Here is a 27,447-nt window from a genome sequence, read left to right on the forward strand (position 1 = left end):
GTTCCCAAAACGTTTTGACACAGCTCGAGTTCCTGAAAGGGAACGTCTCTAGGTTACAGATGTAACAATAGTTCCCTGAGGAAACAAGACGCTGCATACTCCCTGCATCGCTGTAAGTGCTTACCTTCACCTTTTTCAGCTAATGCCGCTAGCATCACTCCGCCATTTCATAGCTTCCTGGTTTATGTCTCCTGCCGATGACGTCACAACTTGCCTATTGGTCAGATTTTACACGTGATTTAGAGCGTGGACAACACGGGGCTTTCCCAAAGAGTTTCGATGCAGCGTTTCGTTCCCTCAGGGAACTAGGGTTACATCCAAAACCTACAGACGTTATTACTTATTATAAACTCATTAACACAAATATCAGAGACAAAATTGCTTAAGAAATTTAAATGGAAATTCAAAAACAATAATAGTAAGATCAATTGGATATTTGTAAGGTTAGGATTCTATATAAAAGTAGAAATATGAGTAGAAATACATAAATTGAGGTTTAAAATGTTATGACCGAAATTGATAATGGTCATCAAGCTGAATTTTTTTTTCCTAGAAACAAGATGGAGCTTCACTTGGTTTTCCTTTCAACCAGTATGTTTATAAAAGCAATAAAAACATTCTAATTAATTTGTGTTTTTCACTCATATGCAACATTTCACATATTAAGTCTTTTCTCACAAATCCAAATATAATTTATGTTACAAGAAACATCATCCCATTTTCCGTTCTCAGGGTAAAAGCCAGACACAGCACAGTCCTCATCCCCGATACTGTTTGGTTCACCCGGATTCCAGAACCTGAAAGAAGAGAATCGGTCTTGACCTTTTTATGTAGTTTTATTGACCTTTCATCATTACAGGTTTGATTTAAGACAATTTTCCCTGAAAACTATATTATTTTGTCTAAATCAATGAAACTTCATCGTACCATGATTTTACACACACTGTGACTCACCATAAACCTTATACACTATACACTGAAAATACACATTCATATAGAGTGGGGGAAATAATTATTTGATCCACTGCTGATTTTAAAAATTTACCCTCTTACAAAGAAATGAACAGTCTAGATTATTTGTTAGGTTTATTTTAACAGAGACAGAATATTTTTTTTTTCATATAAATTTTATATAATATATAATATTAATATATTACAATTATTTATTTTTATAATTTTTATATTCTTTCTCTCTCTGTTATAATAAACCTACTATAAAAATTCTGGACTGTTAATTTCTTTGTAAGAGGGTAAATTTAGAAAATCAGCAGTGGATCAAATAATTATTTCCCCTCACTGTACCTTATTCACCAACCCAGCCATTAGGAGGGCACAAGCCAGTGCACTCTTAGTGCCGGTCCCAAGCCCGGATAAATGGGGAGGGTTGCGTTAGGAAGGGCTTCCAGCGTAAAACATGTGCCAAATCAAATATACAGATCACAAATAAGAATTTCATCCCGGATCGGTCGAGGCCCGTGTTAGCAACGACCGCCACAGGTATCGTTGGCCAACAGGGTACCGGTGGAAATTGGGCTACTGTTGGCCGAAGGAGGAGAAGGAGAGGAAGAAGACTTCTACAGAGACGGCAGGGAAAGGAGAATTGTAGGAGAGTGGAGGTTAGGGTTGGTACTTTAAATGTTGGTACCATGACTGGTAAAGGGAGAGAGATAGCTGATATGATGGAGAGGAGAAAGGTAGATATGCTGTGTGTTCAGGAGACCAAGTGGAAAGGGAGTAAGGCCAGGAACATTGGAGGTGGGTTTAAACTGTTCTATTATGGTGTGGATGGAAAGAGAAATGGTGTAGAGGTGATTCTGAAGGAAGAGTACAGTAAGAGTGTAGTGGAGGTGAAGAGAGTTTCTGATAGGGTGATGAACGTGAAACTGGAAGTTGAAGGGATGATGATGATAAATGTCATCAGTGCCTATGCTCCACAAGTGGGTTGTGAAATGGAGGAGAAGGATAGATTCTGGAGTGAATTAGATGAAGTGGTAGATGGTGTACCTAGGAAAGAACGATTGGTGATTGGGGCAGACTTTAATGGGCATGTAGGTGAAGGGAACAGAGGTGATGAGGAGGTGATGGGTAGGTATGGTTTTAAGGAGAGGAATGTGGAAGGGCAGATGGTGATAGATTTTGCTAAAAGGATGGAAATGGCAGTGGTGAATCTGTATTTAAAGAAGAAGGAGGATCATAGGGTGACATTTAAGAGTGGAGGAAGGTGCACACAAGTGGACTATGTTCTATATAGGAGATGCAACCAGAAGGAGATTGGAAGGTGTTGGCAGGGGACAGTGTAGCTAGACAGCATTGGCTGGTGGTCTGTAGGATGGTTTTGGAGGTGAGGAAGAAGAGGAGGAGAGGGAGGACTGAGAGAAGAATAAGATGGTGAAAAACTGAAGGAGGAAGACTGTAGTTTGAGGTTCAGGGAAGAGGTCAGACAGGGGCTCGGTGGTGGTGAAGAGGTGCTGGATGATTGGGTAACTACTGCAGGAGTGATGAGGGAGGCAGCTATAAAAGTACTTGGTGTGACATCTGGAAATAGAAAGGTAGACAAAGAGACTTGGTGGTGGAATGAGGAAGTGCAGGAGAGCATAAGGGGAAAGAGGTTGGCAAAACAGAAGTGGGATTGACAGAGTGATGAGAAAAGTAGGCAGAAGTACAAGGAGATGCGGCAGCAGGTAAAGAGGGATGTGGCGAAAGCCAGGGAAAAGGCATATGAGGAGCTGTATGAGAGGTTGAACACTAAGGAAGGAGAAAAGGATTTGTACCGATTGGCAGGCAGAGAGACCGAGCTGGGAAGGATGTGCTGCAACGTTGACTGACGAGGTCAGACAGGAGTCTCCCTGAACTATGATGTTTGCGGATGATATTGTTATTTGTGGTGAGAGTGGTGAGCAGGTTGAGAAGAGCCTGGAGAGGTGGAGGTACGCGCTGGAGGGAAGGGGAATGAAAGTCAGTAGGAGTAAGACAGAGTACATGTGTGTGAATGAGAGGGAGGGCAGTGGAGTGGTGCGGTTGCAGGAAGAAGAGGTGGAGAAGGTGGAGGAGTTTAGGTACCTGGGGTCAACAGTAAAAAGTAATGGAGAGTGTGTTAGAGAAGTAAAGAAAAGAGTGCAGGCAGGGTGGAGTGGGTGGAGAAGAGTGATAGCAGGAGTGATTTGTGATAGAAGAGTATCTGCAAGAATGAAAGGGAAAGTTTATAGGACTGTGGTGAGACCTGCGATGTTGTATGGATTAGAGACAGTGGCATTGAGTAAAAGACAGGAGGTGGAGCTGGAGGTAGCAGAGCTGAAGATGTTAAGGTTTTCGTTGGGAGTGATGAGGATGGACAAGATTAAAAATGAGTTTATTAGAGGCACAGCCCATGTAGGACGTTTTGGTGACAAGGTGAGCGAGGTGAGATTAAGATGGTTTGGACATGTGCAGAGGAGGGACATGAGTTATATTGGTAGAAGAATCCTGACGATGGAGCCACCAGGAAGGAGGAAAAGAGGAAGGCCAAGGAGGAGGTTCATGGATGTGGTGAGGGAAGACATGCAGGTAGTTGGTGTAAAAGAGCCAGATGTAGAGGAGAGGGTGGTATGGAGACTGATGATCCGCGGTGGCGACCTTTATGGGAGCAGCCGAAAAAAGAAGAAGAAGACTGTACCTTATACACCAAAATGAAAATAAAGAAGAATTCATGGTACCCACAGGTTGTGAAGATGAATGATGATGATGTCATTAGCTACAAAATGTGCAGGTTACTTAACTTCCTGAACAAGTGTTCACCTGAAAGTAAGTCATGGTCACATTTGAGAGAATTGCGGAACAGTTCCCAGGCAACCAAATTTAAACCCTCTCCTACAGGTTTTGTTTTGGTTCTTCATGACAGATATTACATGACCATTTTTTATGCAAAGTGTGCTCTAAACTGCCAGTGTGAAAGCTTTACATATGTTCTCAGACCTGAGAGTGATTTCTGTGTTCTTAAATGGGATGTGAGAGTGACCATTGAACAAACCCAATTTTTCTCATTCTCTTACCCATTGATCACTGTGGTACCGTCCACCCATTTCCAGGTCCCTTCACTGTCTATGTCATTTGCACCAATCCAAGCACCTTGATTTCTTCTCCACACCTCAACAAAGTCCTGGTGTGTAATAACAAATGATTAGACGTTCACATTCCATGAAATACAGGAGAAATGTCTTTCTTTATTATATTAATTACATTAATACCACAGCTCAAATCAGGATTTTCTAATCAGATTGATAAGAAGGTGTGCATCATTTTTTATAACCATAACATGAACAATACTTTACTATTGATGTGCTCGTTCTAACAGGGAATTGTTTCTATAGTAACAGCTTACTTTTTTTTAATAAACATCTATAAATCTTGTAGTGTGATTCTGGTGTGCAATAATCTAAAGATACAGATCCCATTCATGTTTCTAACATCAATAAATAGTTTAGAAATATACTATTTAAATATAAAATCTCTAAATTTTTTTTACAGTACACTACCTGTTCCTCAGTGCTGTTTATGATCACCAGGTCTGCTCCTCTCCTCTGGCAGTCCCTTCTGCTCTCACTCCAGCTCTTCTTCTCAGTAGAGATGTAGTAAATACTAGAGCTGAAGTTTCTCCATCCTGGTGTGGTAATGTCTTTCTCTGTACAGAGCGAAGATCAAACCACAAACCCTGAACCAGTCCAACACTACGATATGTTTATGTTCACCTGCATGACTAAATACATGCGTCACATTGTGACATTATTTATTACTTCACTATAAAACACCTCAGCCAATTATTTGTTTCTTTATTCTTTATACATGAAAAATTTATCCAGCTATTCAAACTCTAAACCCCTGATGGTTAAGAGTTAAGAAACAATAGAAATGTACAGTATGTATTGTATCTGTTGTTCTAACACCACCAAAATATTCTGTCACCCAGAAACAAACAAAATGGCAAGAAGTAAGAAAGAAGAAAGAGAATGTGAGAAAGAACAGAGAGACATTAATAAGGCTATTTTATACTGACATCAAAAGACCATAAAATATGTGCAGAAGAAGAAACCCAGATGATTAAACACTGCCCCTGAGGATTATCTGGTGTTCACAGACACACAGGGGATACAAAATTAGTGTTTTAACTCATTACAAATGTGCTGCATTACTTTAAATTTAACAAACATTCACTTACTCATTTGAGAAAGATTTTTTTCCATATTCAGGTTGTTGAAACTGGTCTGTAACTGGTCTCTCTCTACAGTCAGGTTATTAAATTTGATGCACAGTATGGTGATGACAGCCAGCAAGAAAACAACCAGCATTAGCAGACAAAACACAGTCACTCTGAAACATCTGTATCCTGAACTGCTGGGTTCTGAAATTAGAAATCAAACAATCAATTAAATCTGCGTAGGATGAGTGTGTGAGCATACCTGTGTGTGAGTGTGTGAGCATACCTGAAATAATTCCATTATTGCTTCTTGAAATAGTTCCATCATTGCTTCTGGTCACTTGAATTTCTGGAACTTGATTTGCATATATGTCTTCATACGAATTTTCATTGTCCTTTGGATCAGCTGCCCTGCTATTTAAAGAAACTCCTGAGTAATTTTCATAAACTTCTTCATGCATCTTTCTTTGTGTTCCCTCTCGTAAAGATGCTGGATTTACAAAAAACCTTTAATGTATTTTAGATCTCGATCTCTACACTCTCCACTGTAGTCTCCAAACTATAATCAACTCCCTGTGACTACTGTGTCTAAAGTTTTGTTGTACAGGAAGTAGAAGTCGCATCTTATCCCCCACACAGCAACACATTTACTATTTCATCACTATAACACTGTTTATTGGCTTCCTGTTTCTCTGTAACTAAATTTGACCTTTCAAAAATCACTCACACTACATTAATAAGCTAATGCCATTTTAAAGACTGACCCTCAGAAGGTTATATCTTTATAGTTTTGTAAACATTATTTATGCTGACTCAAACAAAAGACAAACTTTGAAAAACATTAAAGAGAGAGGATGTAGGATTTGGAAGCTTCTACCAATTGGTAAATTCAAGATTTTACTTTAATTTCTCAAAGGTGTCCAGTGAACTTGGTATCTGTTGGGTATTTGTTGTCAGAAATATCTTCTGGCTAATTACTATTACTGTACCTACCATAAAAACATGGAAACAGTAGAAAGGAAAACTCTTCTCCAACACACTCTCCATTACTTTGCACTGTTGTCCCCAGGTAACTGAACTCCTCCCCCTTCTCCATCTCTTCTTCCTGCACCACTCCACTGTCCTCCCTTTCATTCACACACATGTACTCTGTCTTACTCCTACTGACTTTTATAATAAGCATACATAGTAATACATGATTTCTTTTTTTTTTCTCTTCTCCACTGCCAAAGAAAACATGCTCCTGAGATTCTTATGTTCGTCTTCTTCGTGGAGGTCTCATTAATTGGAAACCAACTCATTGATTGGACTACAATTAATATGAACAGTTTTACTATGATGTGTTAGAACTACAATTGCCACAAACAATTTTACATGCAACTCTCAATCATTGATCTACTAAACACCTCAACAAAACAGAACCTATAATGAACTTCTTGGTTACACAGTTGAGCTTTTTGACCACATGCTGGACCTTGCAGTACTTTCTGCTCTCACTCCAGCTCTTCTTTCTAGTAGAGATGTAGTAAATACTGGAGCTGAAGTATCTCCATCCTGGTGTGTTAATGTCTTTTTCTGTACAAATTAAAACAAACTTTCTAATAACAGCACTCTGTCATACCTTGGTTCATCGCTGGGCACCTTTTTCCACCAATAGACGTGCATGAATGTTATCCTGTCATCACTGCTACAAAGGATTCTGCTATACGTATCTCCGCTCCGTGGATCATCTCCACTCCGTACCGTGGATCATCTCCGCTCCGCTTCGTGGATTATCCCCGCATTATGGACCTAACCCACTTGATGGATCGTAACTCTCTCTAGAAACATGATCGAGCTACTCCCGCTTCCGGTGGTCCCTACCCTGACAGTTCTCCAACACTGGTGATTTATTATTTTTTTTGCTTATTTCTATTCTTAACAAAAGTTACACTGTAACTGAATTTGAAATTTATTAATGAATGATTACTTTTTTGCTGGAATTTTTAAATTTTTGACACAAAGCAAATTTTCTGCAAACAAATGTATTACTGGTTATAGACCATTAACACGAATATCAGAGACAAACTCTACAATTCGCTTTCAGAATTTAGATGAAACTTTGAAAAGCACATTTAGTAAGATAGAAAAGTAGAAATATGAGTTCACTTTTTTTCCTAGAGAAAAAAAGAAAAGAGAAACAAAGCGATTTTTTTTCCTGGGGAATCACTTCATTTCTCTTTCTACCAGTATGTACATAAAAGCAATAAAAACATCAAAATTAAACCTTTTTTTTTTTCACTCATATGCAACATTTCACATATTAAGTCTTTTCTCACAGATCCAAATATAATTTTTGTTACAAGAAACATCATCCCATTTTTCATCCCCAGTGTAATAGCCAGACACAGCACAGTCCTCATCCCCGTTACTGTTTGGTTCACCCGGATTCCAGAACCTTAAAGAAGAGAATCTTCACCTTTTTATACAGTTTTATTGACCTTTCATCATTATTACAAGTTAATTAAAGACAAATAAAAACACAGTCACTCTGAAACATCTGTATCCTGAACTGCTGGGTTCTGAAGTTAGAAATCAATCAATCAGTCAATCAAATCTACATAGGATGATGTAATGCATTCAAGTAAAATAATTTGATGTGTGAATAAATGTGTGTGAGCATTAATGAAATAATTCCAATAGTGGAATATTCTGGAAATAGGTCCCCTGGTGGTCTAGTGGTTAAGATGCAGCGCTCTCACCGCTGCGACCCGGGTTCGATTCCCGGTCAGGGAACCATCCCCAGCCACTCTCAGTGCCGGTCCCAAGCCCGGATAAATTGGGGAGGGTTGCGTTAGGAAGGGCATCCAGCGTAAAAACATGTGCCAAATCAAACGTGCGGAGGATCCGCTGTGGCGACCCCTAACGGGAGAAGCCGAAAGAAAGTGGAATATTCTGGAAATAGTTTCATTATAGTTGTACATCATCCTATGTATTATCTACAAGCGATGATGTAATGCACTGAAGTAGTTTATATATGTATAGAAGTATGAGTGTGTGAGCATACCTAAAATAGTTCCATCGTTCTTTCTGTTGATTTGAGTTTCTGGGACTTCTTTCATGTAGACATCATAAAAATTCTCTTTGTCCATCAGATCTGCTGCTTTGCCATGTGCAATAACATCAGAGTTATATTCTTTACCGAGTTCACTAATTTTTCCTTGTGTTCCCTCCCGCAAAGCTGCTGATCTGCAAGATGCCTCGAATATTTTATAGGTAAAGATCTCTATAGTATCCACTGATGTCTCCAACTGAGATCAGCTCTCTGTGGCTATCTACAGATTTGCTGATCACAGGACAGGAAGTTGAAATTCTATCTTCTTCCAACCCAGAAAGACTTTCAGTATCCTGTCACTCTACCAGTCTATTTATGGGCTCCGGTTACAGTTTATTATTATTATTTTTTTTTTTTTGGGGGGGGGGGTGTAGCACGTGTTATACCACATATGGACGTCGGTGCAACCGCTAATCGTGCGGAAAAAATATGTAAAACATCATACACACTGATCTGCTGGAGAAGATACGCGATCTCGGCTTGCTTCGAGAATCAGGTCTCATGCCGTGAAGCTGAATTATTTAGGGGGGTATTATTTAGGCAAGCTGAATGTAAACCCCCTGCCTGAATTCTACCCCCCCTCTATTTCTTTTTCCTTTATACTCAGAGTTATCGAACTTGCTGTGATACACCTACACAAGTAATAATGTATGTGTAAAATACTACATTTATGCGAACAACATGGACAGCTGTATTATTTAGGGGGTATTATTTAGGCAAGCTGAATGTAAACCCCCTGCCTGTATTCTTCAAACCCCCCAGTTCTATGTATTTTTCTTCCATAAACAAATATCTGTCAATTAAAAATAAACAAAGTTTCACTTTTCACTTTTTTTTATTTTATTTGTGTGCTGTCTTTGGTTTGCAAAGCATTAAATAAGATTTTGTGATCCTGTAAAATAAATAAATGTATAAGTATTAATTGAATATTAATGGACAAAGTCGAAAGTAAGATATTTTCTAATAGTTTGGAAGGTTTACAAATGCAAATGAGTTTTTACCTGTGTAATTAATCTTTAATGACAGATATTGGCATTAACACTTTATTTTCAAGATATAAGTGTGTAAAATAATAATTTCCAGGTGTAAACAGCAGGACGTGAAGAAAACAACTTTTAACAACTTTCTTTCAACTTGTCATTCTGAAAGGTAGATATGTTCCTATTGACACATTATAGCCAGATTTACAGTAGAGTTGACTGGGGGTTGATTACACTCGTGTTGAATTCTTTAGGTGTAGCAAAGATTATAAGACAACTAGCTGGAAGTCATGAAAGTTCAAAAAGCTTTTTGTTACAAATGAAATCAAACTAAACCAGAGGTGGAAAGTAATAAATTACTGTACATGTACTCACGAAACTGTACTTGAGTAGTCTTTTGTGTACTTTTACTTGAAGTATTTCAAGTAATTAACTATATCTAAATCATATCTGTTACTGAATAATAAAATACAATAAAAATGATGCAAGGAAAATCCTGCAACGCAAACTACTGCACTGATTTGATTGATGGGCAAGAAAGAAAGATGGAGACGGAGTCATATGTCACCACCGCTGTATCTGTTTCACCATCACCTGCAATCTCCAAAAGAACTGCATCACCTGTCTAAACAAGGGTTTCACCATCACCTGTCATCTCCAGAACAGCTACATCACCTGTGTCTGTATCTGTGTCATCATCACCTACCACTAGAGCAAAAGCAGTACAGCACCGCCTCATCAGCAGTAAGTCAGCAGAAGAAGAGCTATAAACTAATGAAAGCTAACAGACATGTTTTCTCATACTTATTATTTTCTTATGATATTTATAAATACAGTTGTTCAAGAGGCATGGGCAGGAAAAAATGCCTATGTGTTGCTCTCCAGAATTGGGCCGTATAAAATATTTTTTGCAGACATTAACAAAATCGCTCCAAGTAATGAGCTTGAAAGTGAGGTAAGTGAGGTTTAGCATTTTAAAATGTTTTGCGGTTGAAACTGTAGATATCAAATGTTAACATCCACTGCTAACCCCACACTGTTTTGTTTCCTTGTTTAAGGTTATTAATGCATACAAATTTCTTCTTGTGAGGCGTTTCAGTGCACAACCAAAAGAGCAGGCATTCCAAATTGACTCATATGAAATGACGAAAATTTGGAATGGAAACAAATCCAAATTAAAAGTTGGTTTGCTCTGGTTTATTTATGTACCAATTATGAAACATTAAATTTGAACATATTTCAGTCCTCTTTTTAAATTTCAGGTTGATCCCACAATGTACAAGTATCTCATTGGCATTGTGAATGACCACCACCACTGGACAGATGTGGTAAACAAATGAAGTGTTCTTAGACATGATATTTTAAACCTTGGAAATAACTTCCAATATTGTGTTCTGCATAGTGTATGCCATTTGATTAAATGTTAGGTGGTAAACTTTTAAGCTTCTTTTTAAAGGTAGATTTACCAAAATAACATTAACAGTTAATATTAAAAGAAACAACAAATGACCAGAGTAAATGGGGCAGATAAGTTAAGGATGTAGCTGTTCCAGCAAGTGCAAAACAAGGTGTCTGGAGAATATACAAAACATAGTAGATTCCTTTAAAAAGAGGTTGTTTAACTTTTTATTATAATGTTTATGAAGACATTTTACCTACAAGAAACTTCATTTAAACATAAATTGTTAATATTGAATGCATGTCAATCTCTTCATTATCTAAAATCTAAATTCATTACTGTGTAAAATCTTAAAAGGTTATGCTGCCATCTCAAAGGAGGGCTTTGTTCCTAGATCCTCTGGGAGAAAGTTCAGCAAGACTGAGACAATGCCAGGATGTAACGAGGTAGTTGAAGTTGTTCATCCCAAAAATGTGCTTCTGTACAAAATTCACCTCTACAGGAAAATGACTTATTCCAGTATCACAATCATGATGATTTGATATGTTAAGGGCTTTTATGCGACAAAAGGGATGCAATTTTTCAAGGTGGTCCTGCGATACACCGCCTCACCCAAAACAGCAAGGTGGCACATCATGTGGCATCTTTGCTTTGAAAGTAAGTGATTTAAAATAGATAAATTATTTAATTACCCTGAACTTATGATCTTGGAGAAGGACAATTAAGTTGGTAATTATAGTGTTTTATTTCCCTTTATAATGAAATTGCTTTTTATTATTTTCCTCTTTTAGTTTGCTGAATTTGTACTTAGAGAGGAGCCAATTGTTTTAATTAACACAAAAGAAGGAGTGGAAGACTTGAGAAAGGAAATAGCTGTCACTCTTCTCCAAAACGGTGGTATGTGTAATGTACAGTATCAGTCGTAACATTACTATTTCAAATATTTATTAAAGAAGAATCTTATTTTCAATAAGCCTGCATTTATTTGATCAAAAATAAACTGAAATATAAAAAAATAATAATGTGTTGTGAGATGCTATACAAATGTAAAATAATGGTTTTCTATTTTAATATATTATAAAATATAATTTATTTCTATGATGCAAAGCTGAATTTTCTTCAGCTGTTACTGCAGATTGAATCAATGGTGGAAACAGTAGTGCTGATTATATATATATATATATATATATATATATATATATATATATATATATATATATATATATATATATATATATATATATATATATATATATATATATATATATAATTAAATTTTTTTATTATTTTATTTTTTTTAAGAAAATACACTACAAGTTTGGGTCAGTGTTGAATTTTTCTTTTTTTGTTTTGAAAATATAGAATACCTTTTTTCAGCAAGGACGTGTAAAATAAATAAAAAGTGATTGTAAAGGCTTATAATTTTGGAAAAGATTTCCATTTTAGATGAATGCTGTTTTTTTTTTTTTTTACATTCTTAAATTAATCCTGAACAAATCATAGCAGCCTCTAAAAAAAAAAAAAGGAGCACAACATGATCACCATTCAGCAGTAAGAATACCTGCCTCTTCACTACATTTCCTCACTAGTCATTAACTGCACATCCTTCTTAATCACCACACCTATCTGCCATCATCCTCACCAACTCATTTGACTACCTGCTTGTTTAGCAGAAATGTACCTGTACCAAACGTTGAAATAGAATATATTTTCTTTTGAAATGTACATTTTGAATGTAAATTCACTGACTGTAAATTCAATGCAAATCATATAATCTTCTCACTTGAATTGGTTATTTTAGACGACCTGAGCAGCTGTGCCATGTCTGTGGGGAGAAAAAAGTGGTGATAATATCTGGGTATTACTGTTTTCTATGGGCAAGATTATTCACTATCTATTACAATTTCATTATTGGTTACAGTGTCTGTCTAGTGCCTTGAAGAAAATGATGTCTTCTCTACATTTCAGATTGCCTGTGACTGCTGCAATCGGTGGTACCACCCATCATGTATCCAGGCGACATCACAAGTGCACTTTTTGTGTCATTCCTGTCAAAACTAGAATTAAAAGAGTAACACTTTTTTATACACTTCTTCTATTAGTGGATTTTTATTTTGTATGGTTTTGCAAGTTTTACATGCATGAGATTGGGATATTTGTACATTTTGAAAAATAGAGCTGTCTGTATAAATCGAACAAAACTTTGTGCATTAAATATTAATACTTGTGTAGGTGTATCACAGCAAGTTTGATAACTCTGAGTATAAAGGAAAAAGAAATAGAGGGGGGGGTAGAATTCAGGCAGTGGGTTTACATTCAGCTTGCATAAATAATACCCCCCTAAATAATTCAGCTGTCCATGTAGTTCGATTAAATGTAGTATTTTTTTCACAGCAAGTTTGGTAACTCTGAGTATGAAGGAAAAAGAAATAAGCAGGGGGGGGGGGGGTTAGGTTATGTCCATGTTAATAAAAGAAAATTAACTATTTAAATATTTTTTTTTTTTACCTGTGTATCCGAGTAATTTAAGTAAGTCTAGGTATTAACGCAAAATAAATACGCGGTTAGAATTCACGCAGGTGGTCTTAAAAGCAAATGATTACATTCCTGAGTTTATTCTGCCATCTACAGGAAGCTGTACACGTTTTCTTCAAATTGATCTTTTGGCGTTAGGACCAGGAAAACATTTGACCCAATCTTCCGTGTTTTTAGTGCCATCTACAGGAAATACGACGGTACTGTGCGCGTGCACGCGTAGGGGGGTTGATTTCAGACGGGGGTTTGAATTAAGCACAACACCCCCCCCCCCCTTCCTCACATTGGTTTGACCCACTGCCTGCTTTCCCAGTTCATCTCACCTTCTCTACACACACGAGTCAGGTGTGTGTTCATCTCACCTTCTCTACACACACGAGTCAGGTGTGTGTTCATCTCACCTTCTCTACACACACGAGTCAGGTGTGTGTTCATCTCACCTGCTCTACACACACGAGTCAGGTGTGTGTTCATCTCACCTGCTCTACACACACGAGTCAGGTGTGTGTTCATCTCATCTTCTCTACACACACGAGTCAGGTGTGTATTCATCTCACCTGCTCTACACACACGAGTCAGGTGTGTGTTCATCTCATCTTCTCTACACACACGAGTCAGGTGTGTATTCATCTCACCTTCTCTACACACACGAGTCAGGTGTGTGTTCATCTCACCTGCTCTACACACACGAGTCAGGTGTGTGTTCATCTCACCTGCTCTACACACACGAGTCAGGTGTGTGTTCATCTCATCTTCTCTACACACACGAGTCAGGTGTGTATTCATCTCACCTGCTCTACACACACGAGTCAGGTGTGTGTTCATCTCATCTTCTCTACACACACGAGTCAGGTGTGTGTTCATCTCACCTGCTCTACACACACGAGTCAGGTGTGTGTTCATCTCACCTGCTCTACACACACGAGTCAGGTGTGTGTTCATCTCACCTGCTCTACACACACGAGTCAGGTGTGTGTTCATCTCATCTTCTCTACACACACGAGTCAGGTGTGTATTCATCTCACCTGCTCTACACACACGAGTCAGGTGTGTGTTCATCTCATCTTCTCTACACACACGAGTCAGGTGTGTGTTCATCTCACCTTCTCTACACACACGAGTCAGGTGTGTATTCATCTCACCTGCTCTACACACACGAGTCAGGTGTGTGTTCATCTCATCTTCTCTACACACACGAGTCAGGTGTGTATTCATCTCACCTTCTCTACACACACGAGTCAGGTGTGTATTCATCTCACCTTCTCTACACACACGAGTCAGGTGTGTGTTCATCTCATCTTCTCTACACACACGAGTCAGGTGTGTGTTCATCTCACCTTCTCTACACACACGAGTCAGGTGTGTGTTCATCTCATCTTCTCTACACACACGAGTCAGGTGTGTGTTCATCTCACCTGCTCTACACTCACGAGTCAGGTGTGTGTTCATCTCACCTACTCTACACACACGAGTCAGGTGTGTGTTCATCTCACTGTCTCTACACTCACGAGTCAGGTGTGTGTTCATCTCACCTACTCTACACACACGAGTCAGGTGTGCGTTCATCTCACCTTCTCTACACACACGAGTCAGGTGTGTGTTCATCTCACCTGCTCTACACACACGAGTCAGGTGTGCGTTCATCTCACCTACTCTACACACACGAGTCAGGTGTGTGTTCATCTCACCTGCTCTACACACACGAGTCAGGTGTGCGTTCATCTCACCTACTCTACACACACGAGTCTGGTGTGCGTTCATCTCACCTGCTCTACACACACGAGTCAGGTGTGCGTTCATCTCACCTACTCTACACACACGAGTCAGGTGTGTGTTCATCTCACCTTCTCTACACACACGAGTCTGGTGTGCGTTCATTTCACCTACTCTACACACACGAGTCAGGTGTGCGTTCATTTCACCTACTCTACACACACGAGTCAGGTGTGTGTTCATCTCACCTGCTCTACACACACGAGTCAGGTGTGTGTTCATCTCACCTGCTCTACACACACGAGTCAGGTGTGTGTTCATCTCACCTTCTCTACACACACGAGTCAGGTGTGCGTTCATCTCACCTTCTCTACACACACGAGTCAGGTGTGCGTTCATCTCACCTGCTCTACACACACGAGTCAGGTGTGCGTTCATCTCACCTGCTCTACACACACGAGTCAGGTGTGTGTTCATCTCACCTTCTCTACACACACGAGTCAGGTGTGCGTTCATCTCACCTTCTCTACACACACGAGTCAGGTGTGTGTTCATCTCACCTGCTCTACACACACGAGTCAGGTGTGTGTTCATCTCACCTTCTCTACACACACGAGTCAGGTGTGCGTTCATCTCACCTTCTCTACACACACGAGTCAGGTGTGTGTTCATCTCACCTGCTCTACACACACGAGTCAGGTGTGCGTTCATCTCACCTTCTCTACACACACGAGTCAGGTGTGCGTTCATCTCACCTTCTCTACACACACGAGTCAGGTGTGCGTTCATCTCACCTTCTCTACACACACGAGTCAGGTGTGCGTTCATCTCACCTTCTCTACACACACGAGTCAGGTGTGCGTTCATCTCACCTACTCTACACACACGAGTCAGGTGTGTGTTCATCTCACCTGCTCTACACACACGAGTCAGGTGTGCGTTCATCTCACCTACTCTACACACACGAGTCAGGTGTGTGTTCATCTCACCTTCTCTACACACACGAGTCTGGTGTGCGTTCATTTTCACCTACTCTACACACACGAGTCAGGTGTGCGTTCATCTTACCTTCTCTACACACACGAGTAAGAATCACCCATTCCATTTGTTTCTATTCCATTTCCATATGAATTGAATTCTTCATTTTGATTGGCTGTAACAACTTCCTTTTCACATAAATGTAACCTGGGTATGATCTTTTGAAATTCTTAATTTTTAGTCACATTTTTGTCTGCAATAAAAAAAAATTTAAATTCTGCAATTCTTCAATATGTTCATAATAAAAAAAAAAAAAACATAACAATTGTAGGTTCTTAGTACGAGGCGATATCAAAAGGTTTCAAGACTAGTTTTGTAGCACGCCAACAGATGGCAGCACGAGGCTGTACGCACAGTCACAGGGAGCACCGACCTTCATACCTTCGGAACCATTTGTGTTTTTCCCCAGTTTAGGATCAGTAGCAGGACACGGGGTTCATACGCATTTTGGAAAAGTATGAAAAAGTATGGAATTTGATTCGAGTGATTTCCAGGTCTGGATTATTATGCGGGGGGTTAAAAAGAACACAGAATATTGCAAAATATTTGTGTTTCCATACTATTACTGTACTCTGTTTATATAATGTAGTTTAGTTGTAGTTTATATAATTAGTTGGTAAAAAAAAAAAAAGGACTTTCTGGATAAATCTTGATAAATTCAGAAATGCCGTTTTTTCATCCAAAACCTTTCCGCGTCCACACTTTTGCTTTCGGTCGTTTCCCAAAAGTTGTTCATCCACATGGAATCGTCTGAAAACGCTCACATCGGAAGGCCAAAAAACGGAGAGAGAGAAAAAAAGGGCAAAAACGGAGAGGAAAATACGTCAACGTATTCGTGTGGAAATCGTCAAAAGGTGTTTTTGTTAATGGAGTTCTGCTGCTGTAGAATTGAAGGTTGTAAAAATGACACTTATAAATGATCAACATGGCGCTGTTTTTGGAATTGCAGTTTTAATAGAATGCTGTGTGTGGAATGTGGTTTGTGGTAATTTCTATACGCTGCAGTAGCTACAACCTTCCGCTCATAAAAATAGGAATTTAAACTCATCATGTCAGATGTTAAATACGGTCTTTAAAATCTGGAAAAGTATTGAATTTTAAAGTGAAAAAAAAAAAAAGTGTAACCTTGAGGACAGGATTTATGATCAAACTCTTGATGTCACCCAAATGAGGATGAGGTTCCCCTTTTGAGTCTGGTTCCTCTCAAGGTTTCTTCCTCATAACATCTAAGAGAGTTTTTCCTTGCCACAGTTGCCACGGCTGCTCATCAGGGATAAATACACACCATTCACCTTCACTGTTGATTTCTGTAAAGCTGCTTTGAGACAATGTCTGTTGTGAAAAGCGCTATACAAATAAACTTGACTTGACTTGACTTGACGAGTCTGGTGTGCGTTCATCTCACCTGCTCTACACACACGAGTCTGGTGTGCGTTCATCTCACCTGCTCTACACACACGAGTCTGGTGTGCGTTCATCTCACCTACTCTACACACGAGTCTGGTGTGCGTTCATCTCACCTGCTCTACACACACGAGTCAGGTGTGAGTTCATCTCACCTTCTCTACACACACGAGTCAGGTGTGCGTTCATCTCACCTGCTCTACACACACGAGTCAGGTGTGCGTTCATCTCACCTGCTCTACACACACGAGTCTGGTGTGCGTTCATCTCACCTGCTCTACACACACGAGTCTGGTGTGCGTTCATCTCACCTTCTCTACACACACGAGTCAGGTGTGTGTTCATCTCACCTGCTCTACACACACGAGTCAGGTGTGTGTTCATCTCATCTACTCTACACACACGAGTCTGGTGTGTGTTCATCTTACCTGCTCTACACACACGAGTCAGGTGTGTGTTCATCTCACCTTCTCTACACACACGAGTCAGGTGTGTGTTCATCTCACCTACTCTACACACACGAGTCAGGTGTGTGTTCATCTCACCTACTCTACACACACGAGTCAGGTGTGTGTTCATCTCACCTTCTCTACACACACGAGTCAGGTGTGTGTTTATCTCACCTACTCTACACTCACGAGTCAGGTGTGTGTTCATCTCACCTTCTCTACACACACGAGTCAGGTGTGTGTTCATTTCACCTACTCTACACACACGAGTCTGGTGTGCGTTCATCTCACCTACTCTACACACGAGTCTGGTGTGCGTTCATCTCACCTGCTCTACACACACGAGTCTGGTGTGCGTTCATCTCACCTGCTCTACACACACGAGTCTGGTGTGCGTTCATCTCACCTACTCTACACACGAGTCTGGTGTGCGTTCATCTCACCTGCTCTACACACACGAGTCAGGTGTGTGTTCATCTCACCTACTCTACACACACGCGTCAGGTGTGCGTTTATCTCACCTGCTCTACACACACGAGTCAGGTGTGTTCATCTCACCTGCTCTACACACACGAGTCAGGTGTGTGTTCATCTCACCTGCTCTACACACACGAGTCAGGTGTGTGTTCATCTCACCTACTCTACACACACGCGTCAGGTGTGTGTTCATCTCACCTACTCTACACACACGAGTCAGGTGTGTTCATCTCACCTGCTCTACACACACGAGTCAGGTGTGTGTTCATCTCACCTGCTCTACACACACGAGTCAGGTGTGTGTTCATCTCATCTACTCTACACACACGAGTCAGGTGTGTGTTCATCTCACCTTCTCTACACACACGAGTCAGGTGTGTGTTCATCTTACCTGCTCTACACACACGAGTCAGGTGTGTGTTCATCTCACCTGCTCTACACACACGAGTCAGGTGTGTGTTCATTTCACCTGCTCTACACACACGAGTCAGGTGTGTGTTCATCTCACCTGCTCTACACACACGAGTCAGGTGTGTGTTCATCTCACCTGCTCTACACACACGAGTCAGGTGTGTGTTCATCTCACCTGCTCTACACACACGAGTCAGGTGTGTGTTCATCTCACCTGCTCTACACACACGAGTCAGGTGTGTGTTTATCTCACCTGCTCTACACACACGAGTCAGGTGTGTGTTTATCTCACCTTCTCTACACACACGAGTCAGGTGTGCGTTCATCTCACCTGCTCTACACACACGAGTCAGGTGTGTGTTCATCTCACCTGCTCTACACACACGAGTCAGGTGTGTGTTTATCTCACCTGCTCTACACACACGAGTCAGGTGTGTGTTTATCTCACCTACTCTACACACACGAGTCAGGTGTGTGTCTGCGGCTCAGTTTCCCATGCAGTGTTTTATTTGGGACGACTTGGCATAATGTTAACTGAACATTAACGGCCACAATTACCATATTGTTTATCTGTGCATTTACTAAATAAACACTGTGCTACATCCGAACTGACCCCACTTTATTTTTTGTATAATCAATTTCCATTCTGTTCTTAAGTGTCTTAATTAATTTGTAAATAAAATGTTAAATCTTTTTTTAATTCCTTGTTTGTATTGTTGTGATTATTTTTTTTATGATAGTTTTACTTTATTTATGTAAAGCAGTTTGAATTACCATTGTAATTGACGCAGTCTCCATGCTACAATAATAATGATAGAAACAAAGTTTTTCACTGTGGGGACACTGTGTCTTTATACTGTAAGTACAATTTGACTGTATTATTTGTGTCCCCCTACAAAAATTGCTCATGAGAAATTTTATATTTATTGTCCCCCCCTACTGTTAAATGAAATTTACGCCCATGCCCAAAATATTACTGTATAAAATGTTTTTTTTTGTCAACCCGAAAAAGACCTTAAAGAGACATCAAAACGTTTAATTTTATGTTTGTAAATAAAAAAGTTTTGGTATATTAACATTAGTATTGTAAATTAATTATTATACATCCTTTATCATCGATTATACAAATTTAAAAAGTCATTTACGTTTTTTTCATTCTTTTGGAAAAGTAAAGGCAAAATCACCCGATACATCAAACTTACCACTTACATTACATCCCATTTTCAAACACTCATAAAAATCTTTTCTTTATTAGGTTTGTTAATTCACTGTTGTTCACTGTTATCCCTAAATTGCTTTAATTCAAAATACATAGATTCAATAAACATAAACCCTAACATTTTGCAAAAATACTCAATTTAGGTTTGTTGTACAATTCACATGATTCTATTGAATTGCTTAAACTGAATATACTTACAGAGCGTATTCTATTCTGTTGTTAATAAAAATCAAAACAGATAAAATACTGACTGCTGAATCACCCCAGGAATACAGAATGCCATGGACTGATATCTTTTTTTATTTCAAATTGATTCTGTCGATATTGATTATGGTCTATATCAAGCAAATGTAGTCTATTTGAAGGATGAAACGCACCTAAAAATGACAAACTAATTAAGAACATATACTTTTTTAAAGCAAACCAAACTGCTAATGATCTAAGAGATGTTGCAAAGGCATTGGTAAATAATCACCCCTAAGGGAAAGATGAAGATATTCTACTAGAAGTAATCCACCTAGCAGGAACATTAAGAAACCAAGAAAAGGTAGGTCAAATACCTACCTAACCTCCCAAGTGGTCAGGATGCTTCAGGCAGTGAAATGCTCATGCAGCAATTGTTGGATGAAGTGAAGGGAAAAAAAATCAGATTCAGTCTTTATCTATCAGAAGATGATTCTGTCCTTAAAAATACAGGATGTTGTGATCAACAAGTCTTCTGTAAACCAGATACTTCAGACTTCAATCATTTTTAGAGAAAGTCAGGTAAAGTGAAATTAAAAAGTTTGCATTATGTGTATTTGTATCGCTCTGACCCGAGCTACTGAGCATTTTGGGATATGCGAAGAAAGAATTTCATTGTGCTATAATATATATGTGACAAAAAAAGGCTATTCTATAAACATGATAGTTACATGTTAATTTGACCATTTTGTTTTACAATTTCAGCTTTATCAAGAATTCAACAGGGTGGTTGGGAAGAACCTAAAAGAATTCTATGCCTCCCTGGATCGTCATTGGCCACAGCTGATGAGCTATCAAAAATCATGCTTAAATTGTTTACTGTTGTTTACTGTTTAACTGCACACTGCCATAAGCATTTTTTTGTATAATATATATATATATATATATATATATATATATATATATATATATATATATATATATATATATATATGTATATATATACAGTATATTACACACACTTTATTTATCTGTTTTTATTTTTTATTTTTATTCTCTTTTTCTCACCCCATTTTATTCCCTAATGCCGGACCGTCGTAAAAAACATTTTACTGCATGTCATACCCTGTATGTATGTGTATATGACAAATAAAATTGTATTTAATTTGATGTTTATTTGTATTGCACTTTTAACAATGAACATTGTTTTAAAGCAGCTTTACACAGATAATGTGGTGATAAAAAGAAATATTTTCTTTATAAGTGTAAGTTTGTCTCTGATGAACAAGCCGGTGGCGACTGTGGCAAGGAAACACTCCCCGAGATTGCATAAGGAAGAACTAGGAACTAGGAACTCAAGAGGGAACCTCATCCTCATCTGGGTTGCACCGAATGTCCATTTATTGCAGATAAATGATGTTGCAGTTTAAGCAATCTTCTGCAAGAAGCCAAGGTTTGTACATTTAAATTGATGCCGTTGTTTGATTAATTATAAAAAGCAGCCTGATATTATTACTTTAAGTCTCAGTAACAGAAATTGCAATCCTTTCATGTTGAAGGCATCTCTGACCTCAGCCCTCGCTGACATGTGATGTGTTGCCATTAGAAGGCTTCCAGTACTTCTTGGTGATGATCCAACTAAGTTCTTCAGAGTATGCTTTATTTTTCTTAAATTTGCATTTATTCAACTCAATTCATTTTTGTTTGTAGAGCTCTTTTTACAATGGACACTGTCTGAAAGCAGCTTTACACAGATAATGTGGTAATAAAGAATAAAAAAGTTTGTTCTTAATAAGTGTAAGTTTGTCCCCAATGAATGAGCCGTTGGCAATTGTGATTAAGGAAAAACTCCCTGAGATGGCATTAGGAAGAAACATTGAGAGGAACCAGAATCGAGAGGGAACTTCATCCTCATCTGAGTGGCACCAAATGTCTATTTATTAGAGTTAAACTTTGTTGAGGTGTGAAGTGATGATCAAATCCATCCTCAAAGCTCCTGTGTTACTCTGCAATTTCATGGATTCACAGAGTGTCCTCCAATCAAAGAGAACACCAACACCATCGAGAGGTAGGCTGGGATGAAGTGAGTGGATGTGAGGAGAGTAGAGGGGCAGAAACAATGGTCACTAGTACTTCATGAGCAAGTTCAATTTGACTGAGAGAAAGAGAGAGATAGAGTAAGAAAGAGAGAGAAAGAGAGAGAGAGAAAGAGAGAAGGGGGTGACAGGGAGAGAAGGATATGGATTATTAAGAATTATGCTGTAGTGGAATGAGAAGCCCTATCAATTAAGTGGGCCATAGAGGAACTGTGGTACTACTTGGTGGGCAATAGATGGCTAAAGCAAAAGACACAAACGGCCATATAAATCACTGGTTTCTCTTTTGCAGGACTCGTTCCACTGCAGAACAGAGCAGGAGCAGACCATGGCAATGCAGACGGCCTCTTTTTTTTTCATTCATTTTCTCCTGCTTATCCGTAATTCAGGTCACGGGGGCAGCAGTCTAAGCAGGCCCCCGCCTTCGACTGCTGCCCAATCCTCACAGCACCGTCCCTTACTGTCCCTCCTGCAGGTGGTGAGCCCACGGGAAGGCGGCCCCACGTCACTCCGACGTCACGGACCTTAATATTTCCCTCGTAAGGGACCCCCGGAGCATAGAGGTTTAAGGGCCTTGCTCAAGGGCCCAAGAGTGGCAGCATGGCGATACCGGGGCTTGAACCCCAGACCTTCCGATCGGCAACCAAGCGCCTTAACCGCTGAAACCACCACTCTCCCAGGCAGACGGCCTCTCCTGGAGATATTCATTATAGTCCCAGAACCCACTAACAGTAGGTTTGTAGCTGAGGGGGGTACTGTGATGACAGGATTCTGGCATGCAACCGCTGCAAGGAATACACTCTGAACATACCGTAACTGTAGGCATAGTGCTGAATAGACAGCACCAGTTCAGCACCAGTGTTTTAAAAAGCCAAAAAGCAAATAACAGGTGGGCAGGCCAACAAAACCCAGACATGGCGGCAACTGATCAGGACCATGGCTGCTCCTCACCATCCTTGAAAGCCTAGCGTATATAAAAGGAGGCCTGTGCGGCCTGAAGAAGGGAGCTTTGATTTTAATTTAAACAGAACCTGTTATTAGAATGAAATGTTGATTTTGGACTTTCCCTTCCGTGGACTTTCTCCCTTCCGTGGACTATCTCCGCTCCGTGGATTATCCCCGCATTACGGACCTTGATGGTTCATAACTCTCTCTAGAAACATGATCGAGCTACTCCCGCTTCCGGCTCGTGGTCAGTACTCTGAAAGTTCTCCAATACTGGTGATTTTTTTTTTTTTTTTTTTTTTTTTTGCTTAATTCTAGTCTTAACAAAAGTTACTTTGTAACTGAATTAAAAATGATTCATGGATCATTCATTTTTTGCCAGATTTTAGAAATTTTTGACACAAAGCAAATTTTCTGCAAACATTTTTATTACTTGTTATAGACTCATTAACACAAATATCAGAGACAAACTCTACAAATCGCTTTTAGAATTTAGATGAAACTTTAAAAAGCACATTTAGTAAGATAGAAACAAGTTGGGGAATCACTTCTTTTCCTACCAGTATGTACATAAAAGCAATAAAAACATTAAAATACAAAAACTTTTTTTTTTTCACTCATATGCAACATTTCACATATTAAGTCTTTTCTCACAGATCCAAATTAAATTTTTGTTACAAGAAACATCGTCCCATTTTCCGTTCCCAGTGTAATAGCCAGACACAGCACAGTCCTCATCCCCGTTACTGTTTGGTTCACCCGGATTCCAGAACCTTAAAGAAGAGAATCAGTCTTCACCTTCTTTTTATAACAGTTTTAATTAAAGACAATTTTCATTAAAAACATTATTATTATGTCTGAGTCAATGAAACTTCATCATACCATGATTTTACACACTGTGACTCACCATGTACCTTATACACTATACACTGAATATACACATCCATATACTGTGAGGGAAATAATGATTTGATCCACTGCTGTTTTCGTAAATTTACCCCCTTACAAAGAAATGAACAGTCTAGAATATTTATGGTAGGTTTATTTTAACAGTGAGAGAGAATATTTTTTAATATAAATTTTAAATAATGTTCAATATTATTTTCTTACAATTATTATAATTTTTTATTATTATTTATTATTTTGAAATTCTTTTTCTCTTTGTGATGATTGAACAAACCCAATTTTTCTCATTCTCTTACCCACTGATCACTGTGGTTCCGTCCACCCATTTCCAGGTCCCTTCACTGTCTCTGTCATTTGCACCAATCCAAAGATTTCTTCTCCACACCTCAACAAATTCCTGGTGTGGAAAAACAACTGATTAGATGTTCCCATTCCATGGCATACAGGAGAAATATGTCTTTCTTTAATGAAATAATTACATCAATGCCACAGCTCATATCAGGATTTTCTAATCAGATTGATAAGAAGGTGTGCATCATTTTTATAACCATAACATAACCAATACTTTAACATTGATGTGCTCGTTCTAACAGGAAATTGTTTCTATAGTAACAGATCCCATTCAGGCTTCTAACATCAATAAAGAGTTTAGAAATATGCCATTTAAATATAGAATCTCTCAATTTTCCCTTTTTTACAGTACACTACCTGTTCCTCACTGCTGTTTATGATCACCAGGTCTGCTCCTCTCCCCTGGCAGTCCCTTCTGCTCTCACTCCAGCTCTTCTTCACAGTAGAGATGTAGTAAATACTGGAGCTGAAGTATCTCCATCCTGGTGTGTTAATGTCTTTCTCTGTACAGAGCGAAGATCAAACCACAAACCCTGAACCAGTCCAACACTACGATATGTTCATGTTCACTAAATCCACTGTCACATGGTGATATTATTTATTACTTCACTATAAAACACCTCAGCCAATCATTTGTTTTTTTATTCTTTATACTTGGAATAATTTATTGAGCTATTCAAACATGACCCCTGATGGTTAAGAATGAAGAAACACTATTAATGTACAGTATGTATTGTATCTGTTGTTCTAACACCACCAAAATATTCTGTCACACAGAAACACCCAAAATGCCAGAGCAGTGAGAAAGAGAAGGTGAGAAAAAACAGAGACATGAATAAGGCTATTTTTATACTGACATCAAACGACCATAAAATATGTGCAGAAGAAAAAACAAAGATGATTAAACACGGCCCCTGAGGATTATCTGGTGTTTACAGACACACAGGGGATACAAAATTAGTGTTTTAACTCACTACAAATGTGCTGCATTACTTTAAATTTAACAAACATTCACTATACTCAGTTGAGAAAGACGTTCCTTCTCAGCAGCCATGTTGTTGTAACGGGTCTGTAACTGACTCTTTTCCATATTCAGGTTGTTGTAACGGGTCTGTAACTGACTTTTTTCCATATTCAGGTTGTTGTAACGGGTCTGTAACTGACTTTTTTTCCATATTCAGGTTGTTGTAACGGGTCTGTAACTGACTTTTTTTCCATATTCAGATTGTTGTAACGGGTCTGTAACTGACTTTTTTCCGTATTCAGGTTGTTGTAACGGGTCTGTAACTGACTTTTTTCCATAGTCAGGTTGTTGTAACTGGTCTGTAACTGGTCTCTCTCTATAGTCAGGTTGTTGAAACTGGTCTGTAACTGGTCTCTCTCTATAGTCAGATTGTTGAAACTGGTCTGTAACTGGTCTCTTTCTACAGTCAGGTTATTAAATTTGATGCACAGTATGGTGATGACAACCAGCAAGAAAACAACCAGCATTAGCAGACAAAACACAGTCACTCTGAAACATCTGTATCCTGAACTGCTGGGTTCTAAAGTTAGAAATCAATCAATAAATCAATTAAATCTGCATAGGATGATGTAATTCATTAAAGTAGTTTGTATGTGTAGATAAATGTGAGTGTGTGAGCATACTTGAAATAATTCCATTATTGCTTCTTGAAATAGTTCCATCATTGCATCTGGTCACTTGAGTTTCTGGAACTTCATTTGCATATATGTCTTCATACGAATTTCCGTTGTCCTTTGGATCAGCTGCCCTGCTATCTGCAGAAACTCCTGAGTAATTTTCATAAACTTCTTCATTCATCTTTCTTTGTGTTCCCTCTCGTAAAGATGCTGAATGTACAAAAGCCTTCAATGTATTTTAGATCTCGATCTCTACAGTCTCCGCTTTAGCCTCCAAACTATAATCAACTCCCTGTGACTACTGTGTCTAAAGTTTTGTTGTACAGGAAGTAAAATTCGCATCTTATCCCCCACACAGCAACACTTTCAGTAGGTCATTGCTATAACACTTTGTTTATTGGCTTCCTGTAAGTTTCTCTGTAGCTAAATTCGACTCTTAAAAAATCACTCACAGTACATTAATAAGCTAATGCCATTTTAAAGACTGACCCTCTGAAGGTTATATCTTTATAGTTTTGTAAAAATTATTAATGCTGACTCAAACAAAACACAAACTTTGAAAAACATTAAGGAGAGAGGATGTAGGATTTGGAAGCTTCTACCAATTGATAAATTCAAGATGTTTTTTTAATTTTTCATAGGTGTCGCTGGTAGCTGTTGGGTATTTATTGTCAGAAATATCTTCTGGCTAATTACTATTACTGTACAAAATTGGGTTGAATGTGTAAAAAAAAAAAAAAAAGAAGAAAAAAAAAAGAAACTTTACAGAATAAATATTAAGATATATATATATATATATATATATATATATATATATATATATATATATATATATATATATATATATATAAACATCCTTCATTTTCTTCCGCTTATCCGTAATTCGGGTCGCGGGGGCAGCAGTCTAAGCAGGCCCCCGCCTTCGACTGCTGCCCAATCCTCACAGCACCATCCCTTACGGTCCCTCCTGCAGGTGGTGAGCCCACAGAAAAGCGGCCCCACGTCACTCCGACAAAAATGCTTATAAAAAGATAATCTTCCTCTTCTTCTTTTTTTGGCTGCTCCCGTTAGGGGTCACCACAGCAGAACATCCATCTACAAATGACTCTGTTCTCTACATCTGACTCCTTTAAAGTCCTGCTATTACTCTTCTCCACCCACTCCACCCTGCCTGCACTCTTTTCTTCACTTCTCTAACACACTCTCCATTACTTTGCACTGTTGACCCCAGGTACCTAAACTCCTCCACCTTCTCCACCTCTTCTCCCTGCAACCGCACCACTCCACTGCCCTCCTTCTCATTCACACACATATACTCTGTCTTACTTCTACTGACTTTCATAATAAGCATATTTAGTAGTCAAGTCAAGTCAAGTTTATTTGTATAGCGCTTTTCACAACAGACATTGTCTCAAAGCAGCTTTACACAAATCAAC

At 38.9% G+C, this 27,447-nt stretch overlaps 2 protein-coding genes across 8 annotated transcripts in view; one reads left to right on the forward strand and one right to left on the reverse strand.

Moving 5' to 3' along the window:
• The window catches only part of LOC310723321 (uncharacterized protein), a 487,719-nt gene that overhangs the window by 294,417 nt on the left and 165,855 nt on the right, over window positions 1-27,447 (forward strand). The window lies entirely within an intron of this gene.
• Window positions 548-26,508, reverse strand: LOC310723300 (uncharacterized protein). Of its 4 annotated transcripts, none has more exons than XM_083536106.1 (6): window positions 26,018-26,506; window positions 25,578-25,914; window positions 25,391-25,533; window positions 4,512-4,657; window positions 4,029-4,135; window positions 548-797 (listed from the first exon to the last, which is right to left on the reverse strand). In XM_083536106.1, exons 1-6 carry the CDS (start codon window positions 26,190-26,192, stop codon window positions 656-658), a joined length of 1,050 nt encoding a protein of 349 aa, XP_083392232.1. In that variant the 5' UTR covers window positions 26,193-26,506; the 3' UTR covers window positions 548-655. The 4 variants fall into 4 exon arrangements, with proteins under 4 accessions (XP_083392232.1, XP_083392229.1, XP_083392231.1 ...); XM_083536103.1 differs by lacking the exon at window positions 4,512-4,657 and adding an exon at window positions 24,728-24,871 and having other exon boundaries at window positions 25,380-25,533; window positions 26,018-26,503; XM_083536105.1 differs by lacking the exon at window positions 4,512-4,657 and adding an exon at window positions 24,728-24,873 and having other exon boundaries at window positions 26,018-26,502.

This window comes from Silurus aristotelis, assembly GCF_946808225.1.
Source record: "Silurus aristotelis genome assembly, chromosome: 3".
Classification (NCBI taxonomy): domain Eukaryota; kingdom Metazoa; phylum Chordata; class Actinopteri; order Siluriformes; family Siluridae; genus Silurus; species Silurus aristotelis.

Coding starts and splice junctions, on each gene's coding strand:
- LOC310723300 (XM_083536103.1), bottom strand. CDS start 26,192: ATGAATGAAGAAGTTTATGAAAATTACTCAGGAGTTTCTGCAGATAGC. Junction 4,136..24,727: donor TAAACAGCAGTGAGGAACAG/GTAGTGTACTGT, acceptor ATTACACACCAG/GACTTTGTTGAGGTGTGGAG. Junction 798..4,028: donor GGTACCACAGTGATCAATGG/GTAAGAGAATGA, acceptor CTCTTCTTTCAG/GTTCTGGAATCCGGGTGAAC.